Source organism: Anarhichas minor, unplaced genomic scaffold (genome assembly GCF_050575085.1).
Source record: "Anarhichas minor isolate MPS153535 unplaced genomic scaffold, ASM5057508v1 ptg000016l, whole genome shotgun sequence".
NCBI lineage: Eukaryota > Metazoa > Chordata > Actinopteri > Perciformes > Anarhichadidae > Anarhichas > Anarhichas minor.
Window position 1 is genome coordinate 4,752,762 of NW_027466462.1, and position 16,955 is coordinate 4,769,716.

The 16,955-nt window shown below is 44.3% G+C and overlaps 3 protein-coding genes across 3 annotated transcripts; 2 read left to right on the top strand and 1 right to left on the bottom strand.

Moving 5' to 3' along the window:
• The first annotated feature begins 927 nt into the window (after nt 1-927).
• lrp10 (low density lipoprotein receptor-related protein 10) lies at nt 928-7,630 on the top strand. The gene is made up of 10 exons (XM_076092631.1): nt 928-972; nt 1,867-2,021; nt 2,189-2,221; nt 2,310-2,454; nt 2,617-2,813; nt 2,954-3,525; nt 3,613-4,049; nt 4,754-4,948; nt 5,065-5,194; nt 5,755-7,630. The coding sequence occupies exons 2-10, from the start codon at nt 1,973-1,975 to the stop codon at nt 6,379-6,381; spliced, it is 2,385 nt and encodes a 794-aa protein (XP_075948746.1). The 5' UTR covers nt 928-972; nt 1,867-1,972; the 3' UTR covers nt 6,382-7,630.
• Nucleotides 7,631-7,759: 129 nt separating this feature from the next.
• Nucleotides 7,760-13,638, top strand: cirop (ciliated left-right organizer metallopeptidase). Its single transcript, XM_076092632.1, has 13 exons — nt 7,760-9,033; nt 9,312-9,405; nt 9,774-9,825; nt 9,932-10,081; nt 10,310-10,435; nt 10,509-10,593; nt 10,714-10,859; nt 10,939-11,122; nt 11,261-11,330; nt 11,446-11,542; nt 11,844-11,942; nt 12,048-12,185; nt 12,357-13,638. Exons 1-13 carry the CDS (start codon nt 8,595-8,597, stop codon nt 12,480-12,482), a joined length of 1,806 nt encoding a protein of 601 aa, XP_075948747.1. The 5' UTR covers nt 7,760-8,594; the 3' UTR covers nt 12,483-13,638.
• Nucleotides 12,845-14,977, bottom strand: LOC142950940 (ubiquitin carboxyl-terminal hydrolase 50-like). The gene is made up of 9 exons (XM_076092633.1): nt 14,838-14,977; nt 14,630-14,755; nt 14,417-14,512; nt 14,194-14,322; nt 13,998-14,126; nt 13,867-13,904; nt 13,537-13,568; nt 13,349-13,450; nt 12,845-13,268 (listed from the first exon to the last, which is right to left on the bottom strand). The coding sequence occupies exons 1-9, from the start codon at nt 14,943-14,945 to the stop codon at nt 13,141-13,143; spliced, it is 888 nt and encodes a 295-aa protein (XP_075948748.1). The 5' UTR covers nt 14,946-14,977; the 3' UTR covers nt 12,845-13,140.
• Nucleotides 14,978-16,955: the final 1,978 nt, after the last annotated feature.

The following is a 16,955-nucleotide window of genomic DNA, read 5'->3' on the forward strand; positions in this document are numbered from 1 at the left end:
ACATTGCTACCCGTTTGTTTGAAAAGTAAATTAGCAACATTCATGTATCAATCAGAAAGAGATCGCTACACAATAGATATTATAATATAACACTGGAAGCTAACTAGTTACTTTGCTTATTTTTTGTACTTTTAAGTTGGAAAACATTTAGATTCAAGACCTTTATTTAAACTGCAATATTGTTACTTTCACTTGAAGTCTCCCTCCACTCAAACACGTTTTTTGGCATCTTGTTACTTCACTTACATGTTTGAGCTACACTGTGAATGGGCTTAATAGTGAAGCAGAAGACATCTTGCATACAGCAGCTGACTTTTTTTAAATGGAAAGATATTTGCACAATCATCTGGATTTTTCATTCAGGGAGGAGGAGAAGGTCGAGGTGTAATTTTAGGAATTTTCAGTGAGGTAATTAAACATTTTTAATGGAAAAAAACATCAGCCCGGCATTCATATTCAAAGCAGGATAGCGGTATTAAGTATTGATACTCTTTATGAATGTGCTTAAGTAAAGTACATGCATACTCATGATAGCATATATCATAAAACATGTCTGGATGAAATGTCTGATGACATGTCTTTATGTAAAGGATTTATGTTTTCTTCCAATGCTGAAATTCAGTGGATTAGAAGTATAAATTAGCATAAAATTAAAATAAATGTAGGTTCCTACCACATTTTTGTGAATTAAAACTAATGTTGTATATTTGTACTAACCGATACTGACACCTTGTGTTTAGAAATAAACATTTCACACTAACATTATCCGCCCTTTCAGAATATAAAAAATATGAATGTACAGTATTGTGACTAACGCATGTACTCAGTATAAAACGTTTAATTTACACAGAAACGTTAAGTTTTATGAACGAAAAAAACAACAATTAAGCCCCGCCCCCCCACCCCCTTGTCACGGGCTAAAATATACGGAAGTAGATCAGAACTTATCAACAAGAAAGGCCGACTGACATGGTGACGTACTGGGCTCTTGTCCCCTTTTTAAAAAATAAATTTTATTATGTTTATGCCGCTTCTGACCTACATGTTGTGATTTTTTCGGGTACTAAAACACTCTGTGTCGTGCTCGGAGACATTTTCTCGTAGTGTCTCCGTCTATAAAAAAGCGTTTTATACGAAAACAAAAGTGAGGATGTTAGCATTAGCAGCTAGCTCGCTAGGAGGCTAGCTAGCGATTCAAGCTCTCGTGACTCAAACCGAAACTATCTCGTAACGTTTTCTCGGGACGTTGTCTAAACTTAGAGGGAACTACACGAGGCGTTACGGCTGTTTCATAGTTTTACTTTACTGGGAATAACAGGCAGACTTTGAAACTATTTGTGTGGCGACGATTTCGTCTCGGAAATGGTTCCTGGCGTCATTGTTGAGAAGATTATGGGTAGGAAGTGTGTGTGTGTGTGTGAGAGTGAGTAAACACAATGTCCAATAACTTCAAGAGGCACCGCTAACAATACCCATAACAGTAATGTATTGTTTTGGGATATTACTGTACATACCAATACTCACTTCTTTGGGGCCAGAGATATTGCCCTGAAGTAAAGTACCTCGGTTTTTTGACTAAATTAATCACAGTTATATTTATTAATCTAGTAAATATGTTTAAAGCAGGAGCACTTTAGCAGATTAATCCCAAAAAAATTGGCTGAAACAGAGTGCCACACAAATGGATGGTTAAAAATCCAAATATATTTAATTTAGAAACATGGAAGACAAAGAAAATATGACTTAAATTACTAATCTATTGTCATGATCGTTCACAGGGGAGTAATAACATCATGAGTCTGTTTTATGGTTGACAAACAGGTCTAACATGCCGCTCATTTAACTTTTTCTTCTTTCACTTTACAGATGAAGTCTTGCTGAACAAACCTCCCAAAAATGGCACTTCTCTGACGTTTGTTTACCCTTTTTAAGTCTTCAGTTTTTACATTTTAGAGGGGAAGCATTAACCACGATGACAGTCATGTATGGCATCCGTGCCCTCCTAGTTTTCACCATAACAGGTGAGTGAACTCATCAGTGTGTTTTGACTGTGTATCTACCTGAGGTGCCTACTTTAAATGTGTATCAGGCAAAGGTCGTGTTTGCATGTCTCGTATCGTACAACGTTTACGATCTGTGATAAAACACCTGCCTGACGTGTTCTGCTTTTTGCTTATTTCCTCCGCAGCGTGCAGCCGGTTTGAGCCGGCCCTCTGCTCCAGTAAGGAAACAAACTAATCAGCACTGTATCTCATGTTATGGAAGGCTTATTCAATGTTTCTTAACCTTTTTGCTCTTCTGTGTCGCAGCTCGCTGTGGGCATTCCCTCCAGGTCTTGGACAACAAAGTGGGGGAGATCAGGAGTTCTGCTTACCGCAGCTGGTCCTACCACTTCGGCTCTACCTGTGACGGCTGGATCATCAAGGGTTCGGAAGAAGAACCCATCGTTCTCAGGTAAAGGCACTTTCTGTAATATTAACATGAGATGTGCTGAACATAGACACCATAGAAAAGAGGGATTCACAGTTGTCTAAAAAATGCTGCCTCATCTCTTTTGTAATTTTATGCAAGTGAGATTAAGTCTTCACCGATCGTTAATCCAAATCCCTTTCTCAGCTTTTCACAGTTTTCAGCACCGTGTAGTAGGAAGGAGTGGGTGTCTATAAAATCCTCAGCTGGCAGTGAGCCGGTTGTCCTCTGTGGCTCCAAGTTGCCGCAACCAATGGAGTTCCCAGGGGGAAATATTACAGTGATGCACCACTTCTTCCCACATCAGTTCCCCGTGTCGTCTTTTCTGTTGAGCTATGCCAGAGGTACGATGGCAATGCGTTTGTTTTTTCTTAAACATCTTTAGTCAAAGTGCTGGCCCCTTAAATCAAGGTGTACCACGTAGTAATATATCTTAATTGCTCTGTTACTGTCTTTTTATACCCTTCTGTTTCTACACATCCAGACTCTGGCGAATGCCCAGTAACATCCTTTGAGTGCCGGCGGGGGCGCTGCCTTCCTTTCTCTTGGCGCTGTAACGGTCGGGTGGAGTGTCTCGGCGAAGGTGCGGGCCTCGGCTCCGATGAACAGGGCTGTGATGAAGAAGCGGAGACCCCTGAACCCCCAAAGTACGGCATCTCACCGGCAGAAGAAGCCAAGGCAGAGACGTCCTCGGAGAAGAACTACGATCGGGACTCTGGGAGACATTACATGATCGATTCTGAAGCTGATATTTGGGCGCGAATGAAGGAGAAGGTTGACGAGGAGAAGCAGGTAGATCGAGAGCAGCCTCAGACTCCCGGGCAGCTCGTTGTGACGCCCACCCCCATCGAGTGGCCCTGCGGAGGCCTCCTCCAGACCTTCTACGGGACCTTCTCCCCTCCAACCATCCGGGGCCCCGCGCTGTTCTGTGTCTGGACGCTGGACCCTCAGGACTCGAGGCCACTGAGACTGGACCTGCAGCAGCTGGTGCTGGGAGCCGGGGACAGACTCTCCGTGTACAACGGAGAGCAAGGCAAAGGAGACGTTATCAAAATTGTGAGTTATTTTAAACTAAGAAATGTATCCAAACCCTTTTTAAAAGAGCTTTTGGTAACACTATGTTCCCTTCCTGCATCTTGACAGATCACCAGCACCTACAATTACAAATCGATCCAAGTTGAGTCCCACAGCGGCCTGTTGTCGATGACGTACGAGACTCTTCCCGGCTCAGAGGGAAACGGCTTCAACGCCACGTTCCACGTCGGGACCTACTGCCCCCCTTGGGAGGGCCGCTGTGGGGGATCGGCGGGGGGGTGCTTCACCCAGGAGCAACGCTGCGACGGGAAATGGGACTGTCCCGAGACGGGGAAGGACGAGCAGGGCTGCAGGGGCTGCGGTTTGAACCAGTTTGCCTGCGGAGTGGCGGGGCAGAGAGCGGTGCCGTCCAGCCGCTTCGCCGGCAGACCGGTGTGCTACCCGGTCACGGAGCGGTGCAACTACCAGCTGTACTGCGCCGATGGCAGCGACGAGAGGGACTGCACCATGTGTCAGCCGGGGACCTTTCACTGTGACAGCGACAGGTTAGTGTGTGAGAGACTGAAAAGATGTTCATCCTGACAGATTTATCACCGTCTCACAGTCTTCATCAGGAGATTGAGTTTGCTCATTTGTAACTGTAGATGTTGATGAGGCTTAATCTCGAAGCAGCTGCTGACAAAACGGTCTCTCCTCAAGCTGTTCAGCTGTAATTGTTTGTAGTTTTATAGATTGGTTTGTCAAATGAACTACAATGGTTTGTGTCTTCACTGTTCGGTTAGTTACGTATCAGTGCTGCTAGGTGTGTCTCGGTTATAACGCAAGTGTGTGAGTCAGAGGGTGTGTGAGAAAATGTGACACTAATAGATTTTTCTGGAGTACGAGAACTAAACTGTAATGAGAGAAAAATAAATACTTTCTCATATTCGGTCATGTTAAATTTTCCCATAATAAGCACAATATATAATAGAAACTATGAAAGACATATTTTCAGCAACAATATTTGAGTAAAATTGGTTTTCAACTCCTTTTAATAGCTTATAAATTGATTCTTACATCACATCTTTTCACACAGACTCAAACACTGTTACAGTCTCTAATCATGTGCCATCATACGGCTGCTTTACAATCATGTGGTTTTATTATACCGCGCCTCAGGATGAGACTTCGCGTGGAACCGAGTCTCTCGCTCGAGTGATTCCTCGACACTCTTTTTAACGCACAAAGGGCCCATTGTTCCCATCCGCAGGTGCGTGTTTGAGAGCTGGCGCTGCGACGGCCAGGTGGACTGTAAGGACGGGACGGACGAGCTCAACTGCACCGTCATCCTGCCGCGCAAGGTCATCACCGCCGCCACGGTGGGCAGCCTCGTCTGCGGGCTTCTGCTGGTTATCGCCATGGGCTGCACCTGTAAGCTGTACTCGCTCAGGACCAGGGAGTACAGGTAACTGCTTTGAGTGCCACTTCTACTGTGTCGTACTTTTTAATTTCAGAAAATGTGCTGACAGTAGAACGTAAAGCACGTGTGTGTTAATGTGTCTGTCTGTTTGTGTCTGGCAGCTTGTTTGCACCAATCAGCCGCCAGGAAGCAGAGCTGATCCAGCAGCAGGCTCCGCCCTCCTACGGTCAGCTGATCGCACAGGGCATCATCCCGCCAGTGGAGGACTTCCCCACAGAAAACCCCAATGAGGTGAGAGAGACAACGGGCACCAAACGGCATGCTGGGATGCACCGTGTTGGAAGTTGTTCACTGCTATCTGATGATCAATAAATCCATCCAGTGGATGATTAAAGAGCTCCTGACTTTGTCTGGACTACAGCGTCCCGTCAAACGCTACAGCTTGTTTTGGCGTATTTTTTTTTTCCTCCCCCAGAGTTGTAAAGGACCATAACAAATGCTTTAAAGAGGATAGTATGAAAACTGTCCTATAAACTGAAAGTAGAGCGCATTGACAATACATTCATGTGGAAAGAGGCTACATTGCCTCGTTGAGCAGAGCACACTGTAATCTATAGCAGCTCTTGTTTTATCTCTCTTTACGTCACGTGATCCACTTTATCAGCCGTGATTAATCCCCAGCAGGCTGCGGGCTGAAGTGGAAAGAGCGTTAAGATGTGCTGTTGCCACGCAGGGTCACTCTGCGGAGCTTTGTTATTAGTTGGTGATTGGTAGGGTATCGAGCTTGAGTTGTAGAGGGTGTTTTAACTGCTCTTTTCCACTTGCTTACTTTACATCTTCCTCCTTCTCAGACTTCGTCTCTTTCTCTGAGGGGAATTCTCCAGCTCCTCCGTCAGGACGCCGCCAACTCCCCACACCGCAGACGCAGGCCCCGATTCATCCGCCGGGCCGTTCGCCGCATGAGGAGGTGGGGCCTGATCCCCAGACCTCCGTCCAGGCCGAGTCAGACGTCAAGCTCCGGCCAGCAGCAGTCGGACGCCGCTCCCTCCGGACAGGAACCGGCTCACTCCAGCTCCTCGTCGGCCGTGCAGGCCGTCAACCAGCCGGTGCCTCAGAAACTTGGCTTGTTGGGTCAGTCGGAGCAGCACCAGCAGCAGGAAGCACTGCCTCTTCTCCCGCCGCTGTCGCCTGCCGCTTCCCCTCCTCCACCTCCGTACGCGCCCCCAGCTCCAAGCCCGGTCACCCCCCACACTCCTTCCGTCGCCGTGCCCCCGAGCAGCCCCTCTCTGGCCTCCATCTTCCACACGCTGGGCCTGAGCATCTCCCTCTTCAGAGCCTCGCCCTCGGCCTTCTCCGCCAACTCCATGCCCCTCTCCGCCTCCCCTTCGTTCTCCTCGTCCTCTTCAGACGACGAGGTGCTGCTCATCCCGCTGTCTGAAGACACCACTTCAGAGGACGACGTGCCCATGCTCACCTGAATGACTTCCTCACCCGCCCAGTGACCCCCACACGCCCCTCCTTTTTTATCTCCCTCACTCACTGATACAAACTGAAACCCAGTCTTTCCACATTTGTTTCAACTGAAGCACAGGAGACTCACCCGCACTGTGTAAGTCTGGTGCCTTTTTGAAATAGCTTTGAGTTGGATTTGTTGACTTACGGAAACAAGTATTTTACTTTTTAAAGACCTCCTCGAGATATCAGTTTTAGACGAAAAGCATGGCTGTATGTTTGAGAGGAAGTGTAGGCGGGTGCTGGATGTGCACTCGCTTCATGCTCGGCTGCACATTGAAGGTAAACTTTTGCACAGATGAATCTTCCCTATCCAGAAAACTGAGGCAGGCTGCTGTCCGATTGAATGGTTCGATGGAAAGTATTGCGTTTGTATGGCTGCAACTGTGTGAATGCATTTGCGTTTTTAGTCTTACATTGACAGTGGGGTATGTTTGTAGATTGTCTCTGCATACTTCTGCCACTCGCATCCAGTCTCGTGTTTTTCTCACAGATGATCTTAATCAGAAGGTAATTCATCTCCCCTATTTAAGTGCCTTTTTGAGGAGTTTCCCGTCGACACACCGCAAAACCAAAACACACGGAGGCACATGTTTCTCTCACGGCACGGCACGCTTCGACACATCAGTGGCTTTATTATAACGTGAATAAAAATAACAGTGCATGTACTCTGCAAGCTGGCAATAACGTTTTGGGACCCGTATTTTAGTGCACACTGATTGCGACATACGGTAACTGTGTGTTCTGAGTGCACACACACACACACTTAAGTGAATGTATGTAATCTACAGAAGCAAATGTGTCAAAAGACAATCTCTTCGGTGCCTGATTTTAGTGTGTGTGTGTGTGTGTGTGTGTGTGTGTGTGTGTCTAGTGTCGATGAGGCGCCCTCGTGATGAATTCACCAAATAACTTGAATCTTCAACCCTTGAGGGGAACCGATCGCATTCTGTCACATTTTGACACAACAGACCTGTGGTGTGCCATTTGTATTGTACATTTGATGGTGTTTTTATTTCAGCAACTTACTTTTTCTTTTTTTTTCCTCTTAAGTTTTTTTGCTTTGTTGAATGTATTTGGGTCGATGTCGGAAGTTTTAAATTCGCAATTTAATGAGATTAAATAAGAGAGAAAGTGATTTTATGGTTTGTTAGGGTCAACTTCACTGTATATAAGTAAGAAATGTGGCTGAGATTAAAACGATTTGCACTTTTAGGTGTTGGGTATTGTGTGTTTTTGTGTGTCGTGTGGGTGAAAACACACCTGACACCTTAACAGGGATGCCAGAGGCGTTGCATTGTGCTTTGTATTCAAAAGTCCCGTAGACATTCAGACTCCTAACAGGAAGAAAGGCAGATCATCGCTCCGCTCCCCGTGTTCAGGATAAAAGGTGAATGCAGAGAAAATGAAGCTGTTTGCCATCGAGGATTGAGACTACGTGGTCATGAGAAGGTAATCGTAATGAGTACTTTTGGTTTAATTCATTAATGCTGCAGGAAAGTGATTGTTGGAGCTGAAATCTGTTCTATATTTAACAGCTGCTCTAGCAGACACGTCCTTATTCCTCATAGCAGAGCTTTACGCCTCATAAATGTGACTGATACAACGACCTGGAAATACATCTCAAATCATAATCTTTCAGATTTGTGGAAAACAGGCATCCGACTGTTTGAGTCCACAACATTACATCTACCTTTTTAAAATGACCTCATTGGCTGTACAGCATATCATTTATTTGTATCTCACTAATGCCTCATTATGACCAACGCTTAATATTTATAATGTAAAGTACAACCGGCGAAGTCCATGAAACAAGTAAGCAAAACAAACTGATGATGTGTGACTTTAAAATAAGAACTTTAACTTAATCGATATGAAATGAATATAGCATTTAGTTTATTTTCTGTTGCGTTTGAAAAGTCATCTTTGCATTCAGTGGTTTAACATTACGTACAACACAAGCGCATAATTATGGACAGAATTGTAGAAATACTGAGGTCATAAGTTCCACCTAACCCTAATATTTGTATTACATCTATGCATGTTTTATGTGCCAACATGAGACCATCTATCCAAATAGGCTCCAATGAGCTGCAGCTTAGCAAAGCTCCTCGTCTATAATGTCGAACAACTACTCATCATCCTCGCTGTGACCCTGAAATAGGTCACAGCTATAATTATGGTTTTACCTCCATCCCAGCGGCTCTGGGTGGGGATGTTGGTGTTAATGGTGGTGGTGGTGGAGCTCCCTGGAGCCCTGCAGAAGTGCATCTTCGACGAGGTTCAGGCCCAGGCCAGGGTGGTCCGAGCTGCACCCCTCCACCCAGACAGCCCACCCACCGAGCCCAGACTCGGAGCCCAGGACGGGCAAGAGCCCCCGCTAAGCTCTGGGCAGCAAACCAGTCATCCGGGACGCGAGGCATCACCTCTGCGTGGCCCGTCGGTGACACGGGGGAGACGCCTGAGAACGATGGCACCGCCCACTCCAGCCTCTCCGCAGCCAATCAGGATCCAGACCTGGATCCCAGTGGAGAGCAACGGCCTATCGGAGGCTGAGAAAGCGAGGCTGGAGGCAGCGGTGGAGGAGGCTGTGAGGATGGTGTCTTCGTCACTGTCAGGTGAAACATACACACTTACCTGTGTCACTTTTGGGGACATTACTTGCATTCATTTCCTGGAGACGTATACTTACTTTAGCCATAACTACTGCTTCCCAACCTTAACCACTGACCCTGATATCAGCTGTTTTTCCAAGTGGGGAAACTGCTTTTGTCCCTAATTGGACAAGCTGTCCCAAATTAACTGGTCCTTAGTCTGAAATGTGTCCCTGAAGGTGAACAAACGCACACACAAACGGGCTAACATGTACGATCATAACCTGTTGACCTTTCTATAGTGAACAGAGGGCCGGGTCCATTGCTGCTCAGCAGAGACATCAATAAATACTGCAAGTTTCTGTGGAAGAATTCAAGTACTGCCAACTACAACAGGTGTGTGTGTGTGTGTGTGTGTGTGTGTGTGTGTGTGTGTGTGTGTGGTATGCGCTTTTAGCCAGATGTGAATCTTCTCTCGCTTTAAGACTATCTTGGTTCTACTGATCACTTTAAACAGGTTTGTGTGTTTTTATTTTCCTGATGATATATTTTCCAGTTTATCCAAAGAAACTAAAATGATCACATTGTCGTATCAGATTTTAGAGAGTTGTAAACTTCACTTTATGACCACTTGAAAGTCATCAGAATTAAAAGAAGTAAAATTAATAAACACAAATATCAGCATTAAAATGTTTGCTAAAATACATGTAGAATGCAGGTAGTTTATTTAAAGGACGGACAGTTTTACAGTTTTCTTCTGTCAGGTGTGGTCGAGCCAACAACAACTACAGAGCTGAGACCTGCCTGGATGTGACAGTAAGTATCAGTCCACTGATTTTCTTACTGTATTCATGTACACAGCACGTACCTGCACACACTTAAGATCCAGTCGAGCTTTGTTTATCGTCTCTCTTATCAACAGATCCCAGATGATCATCTCGCTGGATGTGATGTTTACCCGGAAGCTGATTCCCCTCGAAGGACTGAGCTGCGTCCTGAAGGTGCTGGACTCCCCGACACCGACTTCCTGCTGTACCTCCACGTTCAGACCACTGACAAGTGCAGAGCAGAGGTGAAGAAGACTTTAATGACGACATATCTAAGACTCGGTTTACAGTAAATGGTTAAAGGTGGACAAAATATAATTATATCTTTAAAAAAGAAAGATACAAACGAGACAACTGACTTTACTTTACTGTGTTATGAGCGTAATAATTCTTTGTCTTCATTTTCCTCACATCTTAAACACTCACTGCTTATATGTTTGTACCTTGTCTCATATGTCCTGTTCACCTCTCAGCCTCACGTGTCGGCCTACGCTGTCCACTGTCAGACGGACCCCTGTGGCCGACCTTTAGCCGGGGTGGTGGTCATCTGCAGGGACAGACTGACAGAAGCCACATACAGCCGCCAGGCGACTGTACAGGTATGTCTTTAATATTATTGTTCATGATGCTTTTTAAATTGTCTGATGTGCTGGATTGTCGTCTGTTTTCCAGACTGTGATCCATGAGCTCTTTCATGCACTTGGTTTCTCTAAAGATCTCTTCAACACCTGGAGAGACTGCTCCTCCACCTCTCAAGGTTTTTAGACACATTCTGATGTTTTTATAATAATAACTTTATGAAAAGCAAAGATGCATTAATGATCATATCCACTGGTTAGAAGATGGTTCTTCTAACGTGTTGTTCTTTGTGATGCAGTTGGTGCTGGCTGTTCTCCTCGAGGCAGAGTGACTCACTCTGATGCATCGGGCCAGATGAGGATTTACACCCCGTCTGTTATCTCGGCCCTGCAGAGGCACCTGGGGTCCACTGACCCTGAGCTGGGGGGGCCGCTGGAGAATCTGGTACTGAGCACCTTCAACCCTTTTTTTTAACAGATCCATCATGTGCTCTGCTTACGTGTTTTACACTTCCTTCCTTCAGGATGTTCCTCCAGGCAGAGTGTCCTCTCACTGGGAGTCCCGGGTCCTGCAGGGCTCCGTCATGGCGGCGGTGCTGGGGGACCCCACCACAGTCCGGATCGACCCGGTCACCTTGGCTGCACTGCAGGATACAGGCTGGTACACTGTAGACCTGAGCCGGGCACAGAGTCTAGTCTGGGGAGACGGTACGGAAAGATAGAGATAGTAAATGTAATCATGTAAATATATCTGCAAGAGCATTATCAGGATTACAAAAATGCCTGACTCAGTGTTTTAAGATTGTTTGCAGGAGAGAACAAATAGATAAATATGTCTTTTTATAGGTGAAGGAGCCATGTTTGGTTCCCTGTCAGCCTGTCAGAACAAGTCCTCATCCTTTTTCTGCACCGGCAGGTAGATTTATAAATATATACACTACAACGTATGTTTTTTAAGTAGAATGTGGGTCACTTTTCTCTTTCCATCCTTCATTTCCTGCACTAATGTTTGCATTATTCCCTCTTCTCAGTGGGTTTGGGTGTCATTATCTTCACCTCCACAAGGGGGAGTGCCAGACTGATCCACGCCTGGAGGGCTGTCGAGTGTATAAACCCCTTCAGAATGGAGTAAGTTCTATTTCCTCTCATGGGATTCTCTTCACCAAACTATATCCTTCAGATTGTAAAATAAATACATGATTTCTTACTCATTTTGCTTAACCAGAAGTATTTTACGTGATCTCAAAATGTCCAAAATGATCAACATTCTTCACACCCTTGCTCTGGACTTTCTAGTTTTCCAATTCTGCAGAGCAGGAATATGGGGTCGTTTCTATTTCTTGTGCCTTTTAATTGGAATCTACTGTATCTTAATGCCATTGCAGCACTGCATTACATTTTCACTCTTTTTCCTCCTCTCGTTCTTCAGAGTGAATGTTGGAAAGAGGAAAATGGCAGAGAAGAGGATTGGAGCGGGGAGGTCTTTGGCTTTCACAGCCGTTGCTTCTTCTCCAGCCTGACCAGACAGGTGTGTGTGTGTGTGTGTGTGTGTGAAAATAATGTCACCTATGTTTCCTGACGGTTTCCAGCGAATAACATTCATTTCTTCCTTCTACACCCGTCTTTCTTTTAGAACCGGAGTCAGCTTCTTCTACCCAGCAGCTCTGTGGAGGGACGTTGTTACAGACACAGGTGTACCGGACCGAACAGGTTCCAAATCCAGGTGTCCGGGTCTGAGTGGGTGGACTGTCCAGCAGGAGGCACCATTCAGGTAACATGACACAACCCTCAATCTAACTAAATCAATAGAGTTGTTTACTGCTACTGTTAATTAGAAGCACTCCGTGTGAGGGATTTGAAAGTATGCTTTCCTATTTGCTGTTATTACTGGATCCCCAGTTATTATTTGAAGTGTTCTGTCTTTGCTGGTTTTAACCGTCAGATAAAAGGGTACCAGGGTCTAGTCCGCTGCCCTGACCGGAGGTTATGTCTGTACGCTGACGTTACTCCTCCTCCAGACGATGTCGGTAAATTTCCTGCTTCTATCACAAGGCAAGTACGACTCTAAAACGAGCACCCTCTTTCTTTATAGCAACCTTGTAACTGACACTTACTTTACTTCATTGCTTCTTGGTCAGTGAGGCTTTAACTTCGGCCCAGACCGGGACCCGGCCGCCCCTCAGACGTCCTGCAGAGCTCACTGCAGCCTCGGCGCTCGGCATCACTGCTGCCGTGTGTCTCCTGGCTGCAGCCGTGGTGTCCTACAGGAAATGTGGCCTCTGCAGGGTCAGGGTCCACTCTGCCCCACAGGATCCCACTGATCCATAGTGGAGCACCGCCTTTTTATAAACCTTTGAATATAAACTGATGGCTTGTTTTGTTTTTCCCTGACTAAATGATAACTTTAATGGGAGGGAGGAATAATGAATTCAATCATTTAGTTTTATTTTTATTAAACAGCAAAGTCATGAACAGTTGAACTTCTACAAAACATAATGTTAATAAGTGACACTAAAAAAGAGTAATGACAAAACAACTTCTAAATACAACATTAACAGAATGAATAGTGACGCTGAGGTAAAGATTACAGGTGTTACATTAATTGTGTCCCTTGATCATCAACATGTGTCCACCTGGTTCAGTACATCGCATACAAAGGGTTTTCATTGTCACCGTGAGAGCAACTTTCTGGCTGAACCAGTGATCAGTGCTGACATAAATCCTCCCTAGCTGTATGTTATTGACAATACAACAATAAGGATCGCAACTAACACACAAGCGATAACGATGAGTGAAATCCAAAGGGGAGTCATCTTGCAAGTTGGACTCTTGCAGAGTTTCGGAGAACTCTCATCTGGTGGGAAAGTCAGACAGAAATGAATTATCAGGCTCTTTAATTAAAATGCATTAAAATATAAAGTTTTGTCTCCTCACCTTTTTCTATCTCTACTGTTGTGCTGTCAGGGGGTCGACTGGAGTGTCTCGTGTTTAGTGTTGGAGGAGGGATTTGGTTTGTGTCGTCATGTTTTGCTGAGGCTTTAGAGTGGAAATAAATATATGAATCAATTATCTGCTGATATTACGGACACTAATGATTCCTGGATGGTTTTAGGTGATCTTACCTCTGTACACCAGCAGATAGGCAGTGCTGGAACTGTCCAACGACCATTTTGAAATAATTGTTTGCATAGAGCAATAAAAGAAAAGTTTAGAACATACAGTAAACGTTTCCAGATAGATAATATAATATATCTCGGGTCCATTTTGGAGCAGATCTGAAGCTTTAGATCATTTTACATGAATTTGTTTGTGGCATTTTAAGGAGAAGTCCTTTTTAAGTGCTTCATCTGCTGATGAAGATTGTGTGATGCGATCAAAAGCTCCGGCACAGCTACTAAATGGACCTTTTTCAGCTCTGTCAGACATGATGAAATGGAAATAATTGAGCATACTTGTAAGTCCCGGTTTCTGCAAATAGTTGCTCTTTAACCTGCACCATTTGGGAAGAAAACAAAAAAAAAACCACTTATTTTTTGTAGGTTTTGAATATTTGTCATACTGGATGCATTAAATGAATCCTCACCTTGGAGACGTGAGTGTCATCAAACTCGTACCAGGTGTTGTCCTCGTTGGACAGGATGGTGGCCGTGTAATGTCCACCTCTTAGACTGCCAATGTGATTCACCACCGCATACAGTTCATACTTCTTGTCCTACAAAAACATTGTATGTGAAACTATTTTTAAAGCAAACATAAAGAGCACCATTAATTCTACTTACCTTTGTCTGTAATTCACGTGGCACATCCACACGGCGGTTTGTTTTGGAGTGTTTCCTGGTGTTGTTGTCAAAGTCAAATTTCTTGAGAAGGAGAGTCAAAATCTGAGGAAATACCATCATCTCACACCCCTAAATGATACAAGAAAGATTATTAAACACCACAGACAATACAATAAACAGTGTTCGTCTGATTCCAGGCTACATGAGGTGTTTGTTAGCTCACGCTGGTCGCCTCTGTTGTCTCTTCACAGTCGTTGCAGTGCACCTTGTTTCTTCCATTGAGTGGTTTAGACTGGAAAATCCTTTTAAAGCCGCTTTCCTGTAAAAACACAAATGTAATTAATTCCAAATTGGATTAGCAATCTCACATTATCATAATAAAACTACAGTTTGATTTCTTTATTCAACAGCAGTGTGTTTGGAACAGGCTGCTCACCACGCTGTAGGATGAGTCATGGGTGTCATTCAGTGACAGTGGAAGAGTCAAGAACTCATTTGTCTCTTCAATGATTTTGTGGCCTCTGGAGCATTTTGTTGTGTCTCTCAGCGCTCCTTGGAAAACCTGGACATAAAAATAAAACGTATATCACAGCTTTCTTATTAGTTCACCTGTAAAGACCTGTAGAGATTTCATCAGCGCTCACCTCAGAGGCCTGTGGGCTGATCTTACATAAAATCATCTCCAGGCATTCAGCTGCATCCCGTTGTTCACCAACTGAAAAAGCAAACATAAATATCACTCTCGTATTCATTTCATCTTTGATTTATAACTGATAATCAGGTTTTATTTCAGTCCATCTTACCATCTTGGATCCCGAATGCTGCTGTGATCGTTTCTGTCCTACATGTTGCTTCCTTCAGGCCTTCAAAGATTTTTCTCAGCTGAAGATCCGTTAGTTTGGCTCTTGGATCGCGTATATCACAGCTTTCTGATATACTGTTATTGTTAGCTGGTAGATTGTAGGAAGGATTTCATGAGTGCTGACCTTAGAGGCTTGTCGGCTGATTTTTAAATAAAATCAACTCCTAACACCAAAGCATTACAGTGAATCTCCAGCTGTGGCTTTCCTTTTAATGCTTTTTCTCATGATGACGGACCAACTCACCGTTCTCTATCGCCAAACTCTTTCCGATGTTTTTTGTTTTACATGTGTCCTTTCGTTTTTTAAAGACGACTATCAGCGCTTGACTTGTGGTTTGTGATTTTGGCTCCAGCCTGTAGGAAGAGGTGAGTTCATTGATGACTATTTCAGTCAGTCTTAAACTTAACATCATCACTGATTCATGGTACTGTTGAGAAATATAACTACTTTTATCTCGTCCCTAAGCAGCACCAGATGCATCACTCTATACAACAATGCTTCCTGTCGATACTTCTATTGTCGACAGATGAAAGCAGCTGTTTCTAACCTGTCGTGGAGCTCTGTTGTCATGGAGAGAACCTGCAGGACACTGTTGAGGTAACATGTGGCGCCCTGATTATACAGACCATAATGAAGTCTCTGTGTCGGAGTCACTTAAAGAAAAGAAAAACACTGTCATGACACCATTTTCAACACGACAGCTGTGCTTGTACATTGTGGGCCCACTTTTCCTTTAATCTCTGTTTTCTCTCCTGCAGCAAGTGTCCTGCAGTAGTATTTGGTACCTCACCTGCATCGTTGTTCCCTTTTCGTTTCTTCTCCTTTACCCCTAAATCCTCGTTATTCGGTCGTTTTCTTGAGCTGCTCATCTTTCCTCTTGGACAATAGGAAAGTGTCTTATTGTTATTTATTTAGGTGGAGAAGGAAAAAAAATCAACTTCTGTGTCATTTGATAAAGAAGGATAGAAAATGTGTTTTCCTGTGAAGCTTTTCCTTTGACTTTTGCAGAGGAGACAGTTTAAAACTGGACAGCAGCAGCACTAGAGGAAGGAACCAGGTGAGACAGTGCAGAGCAGCTCTGTGTGGAAACGTTCACAGCATGTGTGGCTCAGAAAAGACCAGCAGAAGAATTAGAATTTGTTTTCTAGAGGATAACCATCCTTCTTCTTCTTCTAGCTATTCAGCTGCTGCAGTTTCTTCCACTGATCAAAGTACCTTTTTGTTTTAGTTCAGTTCAGTTCAGAAGGCGATGACTTGCACTTATTAAACCAGATTTATATCAGGGTGTTCACTGTGGATCTGGCGTCCTTACAGGGTAATCCCGATTGAAGCTGCTGCTCCGTCGTCTGATTATAAATGCCAGTAATACCTGTGGCAGTTATGAAAGCGCTCACCTGGCAGTAGAACGAAACTGTCCTCATTCCAAACTGGTTTTTAGTCCCTTTGGTTTGAGACACTCGGCAAACTCAAAGTCTTGTTTCTCTGCCTCACGTTTAAATATGTTGTCATGTCATGATCTGTGTTTCTGACACACACACACACACAGTCATTTATGTTACAATCTCAACCTTTTTGTTCAAACACACATTTCTTTTTCTGATCAAATGTCAACACTGCATTCCACAGCCACACTAAAGGCCTTTTGACACGCAGTGTGGTCCAGCAGGGGGCGCTGTTCCTCTCTTCATGACACCACAGAGACTATTTAGACAGATATTCAGCAACAAGAACAATCTGCATCACAAACAATAAAATTAACTTTCTTAAAAAGAATATGGGAGTTGCACCAAATCGGTGCTTGCAGATAATTTGTCTTATAATTTGAATTTTGAATGTTAGATTTTTCTTTATACAGTTTGGTTACTGTCGATTAGTTCTCCGTTTGAGAATAAACTCACA

Excerpts from the sequence above, each read along its gene's own strand:
- LOC142950940 (XM_076092633.1), bottom strand. The coding sequence starts at position 14,945 with ATGAATACGAGAGTGATATTTATGTTTGCTTTTTCAGTTGGTGAACAA. Across the intron at positions 13,451-13,536 it reads CTATCTGCTGGTGTACAGAG|CCTCAGCAAAACATGACGAC; the intron begins GTAAGATCACCT and ends TCCACTCTAAAG. Across the intron at positions 13,269-13,348 it reads AACAGTAGAGATAGAAAAAG|ATGAGAGTTCTCCGAAACTC; the intron begins GTGAGGAGACAA and ends CTTTCCCACCAG.
- cirop (XM_076092632.1), top strand. The coding sequence starts at position 8,595 with ATGGTTTTACCTCCATCCCAGCGGCTCTGGGTGGGGATGTTGGTGTTA. Across the intron at positions 9,034-9,311 it reads GGTGTCTTCGTCACTGTCAG|TGAACAGAGGGCCGGGTCCA; the intron begins GTGAAACATACA and ends ACCTTTCTATAG. Across the intron at positions 11,943-12,047 it reads TCTCCAGCCTGACCAGACAG|AACCGGAGTCAGCTTCTTCT; the intron begins GTGTGTGTGTGT and ends TCTTTCTTTTAG.
- lrp10 (XM_076092631.1), top strand. The coding sequence starts at position 1,973 with ATGACAGTCATGTATGGCATCCGTGCCCTCCTAGTTTTCACCATAACA. Across the intron at positions 2,455-2,616 it reads GAAGAACCCATCGTTCTCAG|CTTTTCACAGTTTTCAGCAC; the intron begins GTAAAGGCACTT and ends TCCCTTTCTCAG. Across the intron at positions 4,949-5,064 it reads CTCAGGACCAGGGAGTACAG|CTTGTTTGCACCAATCAGCC; the intron begins GTAACTGCTTTG and ends TGTGTCTGGCAG.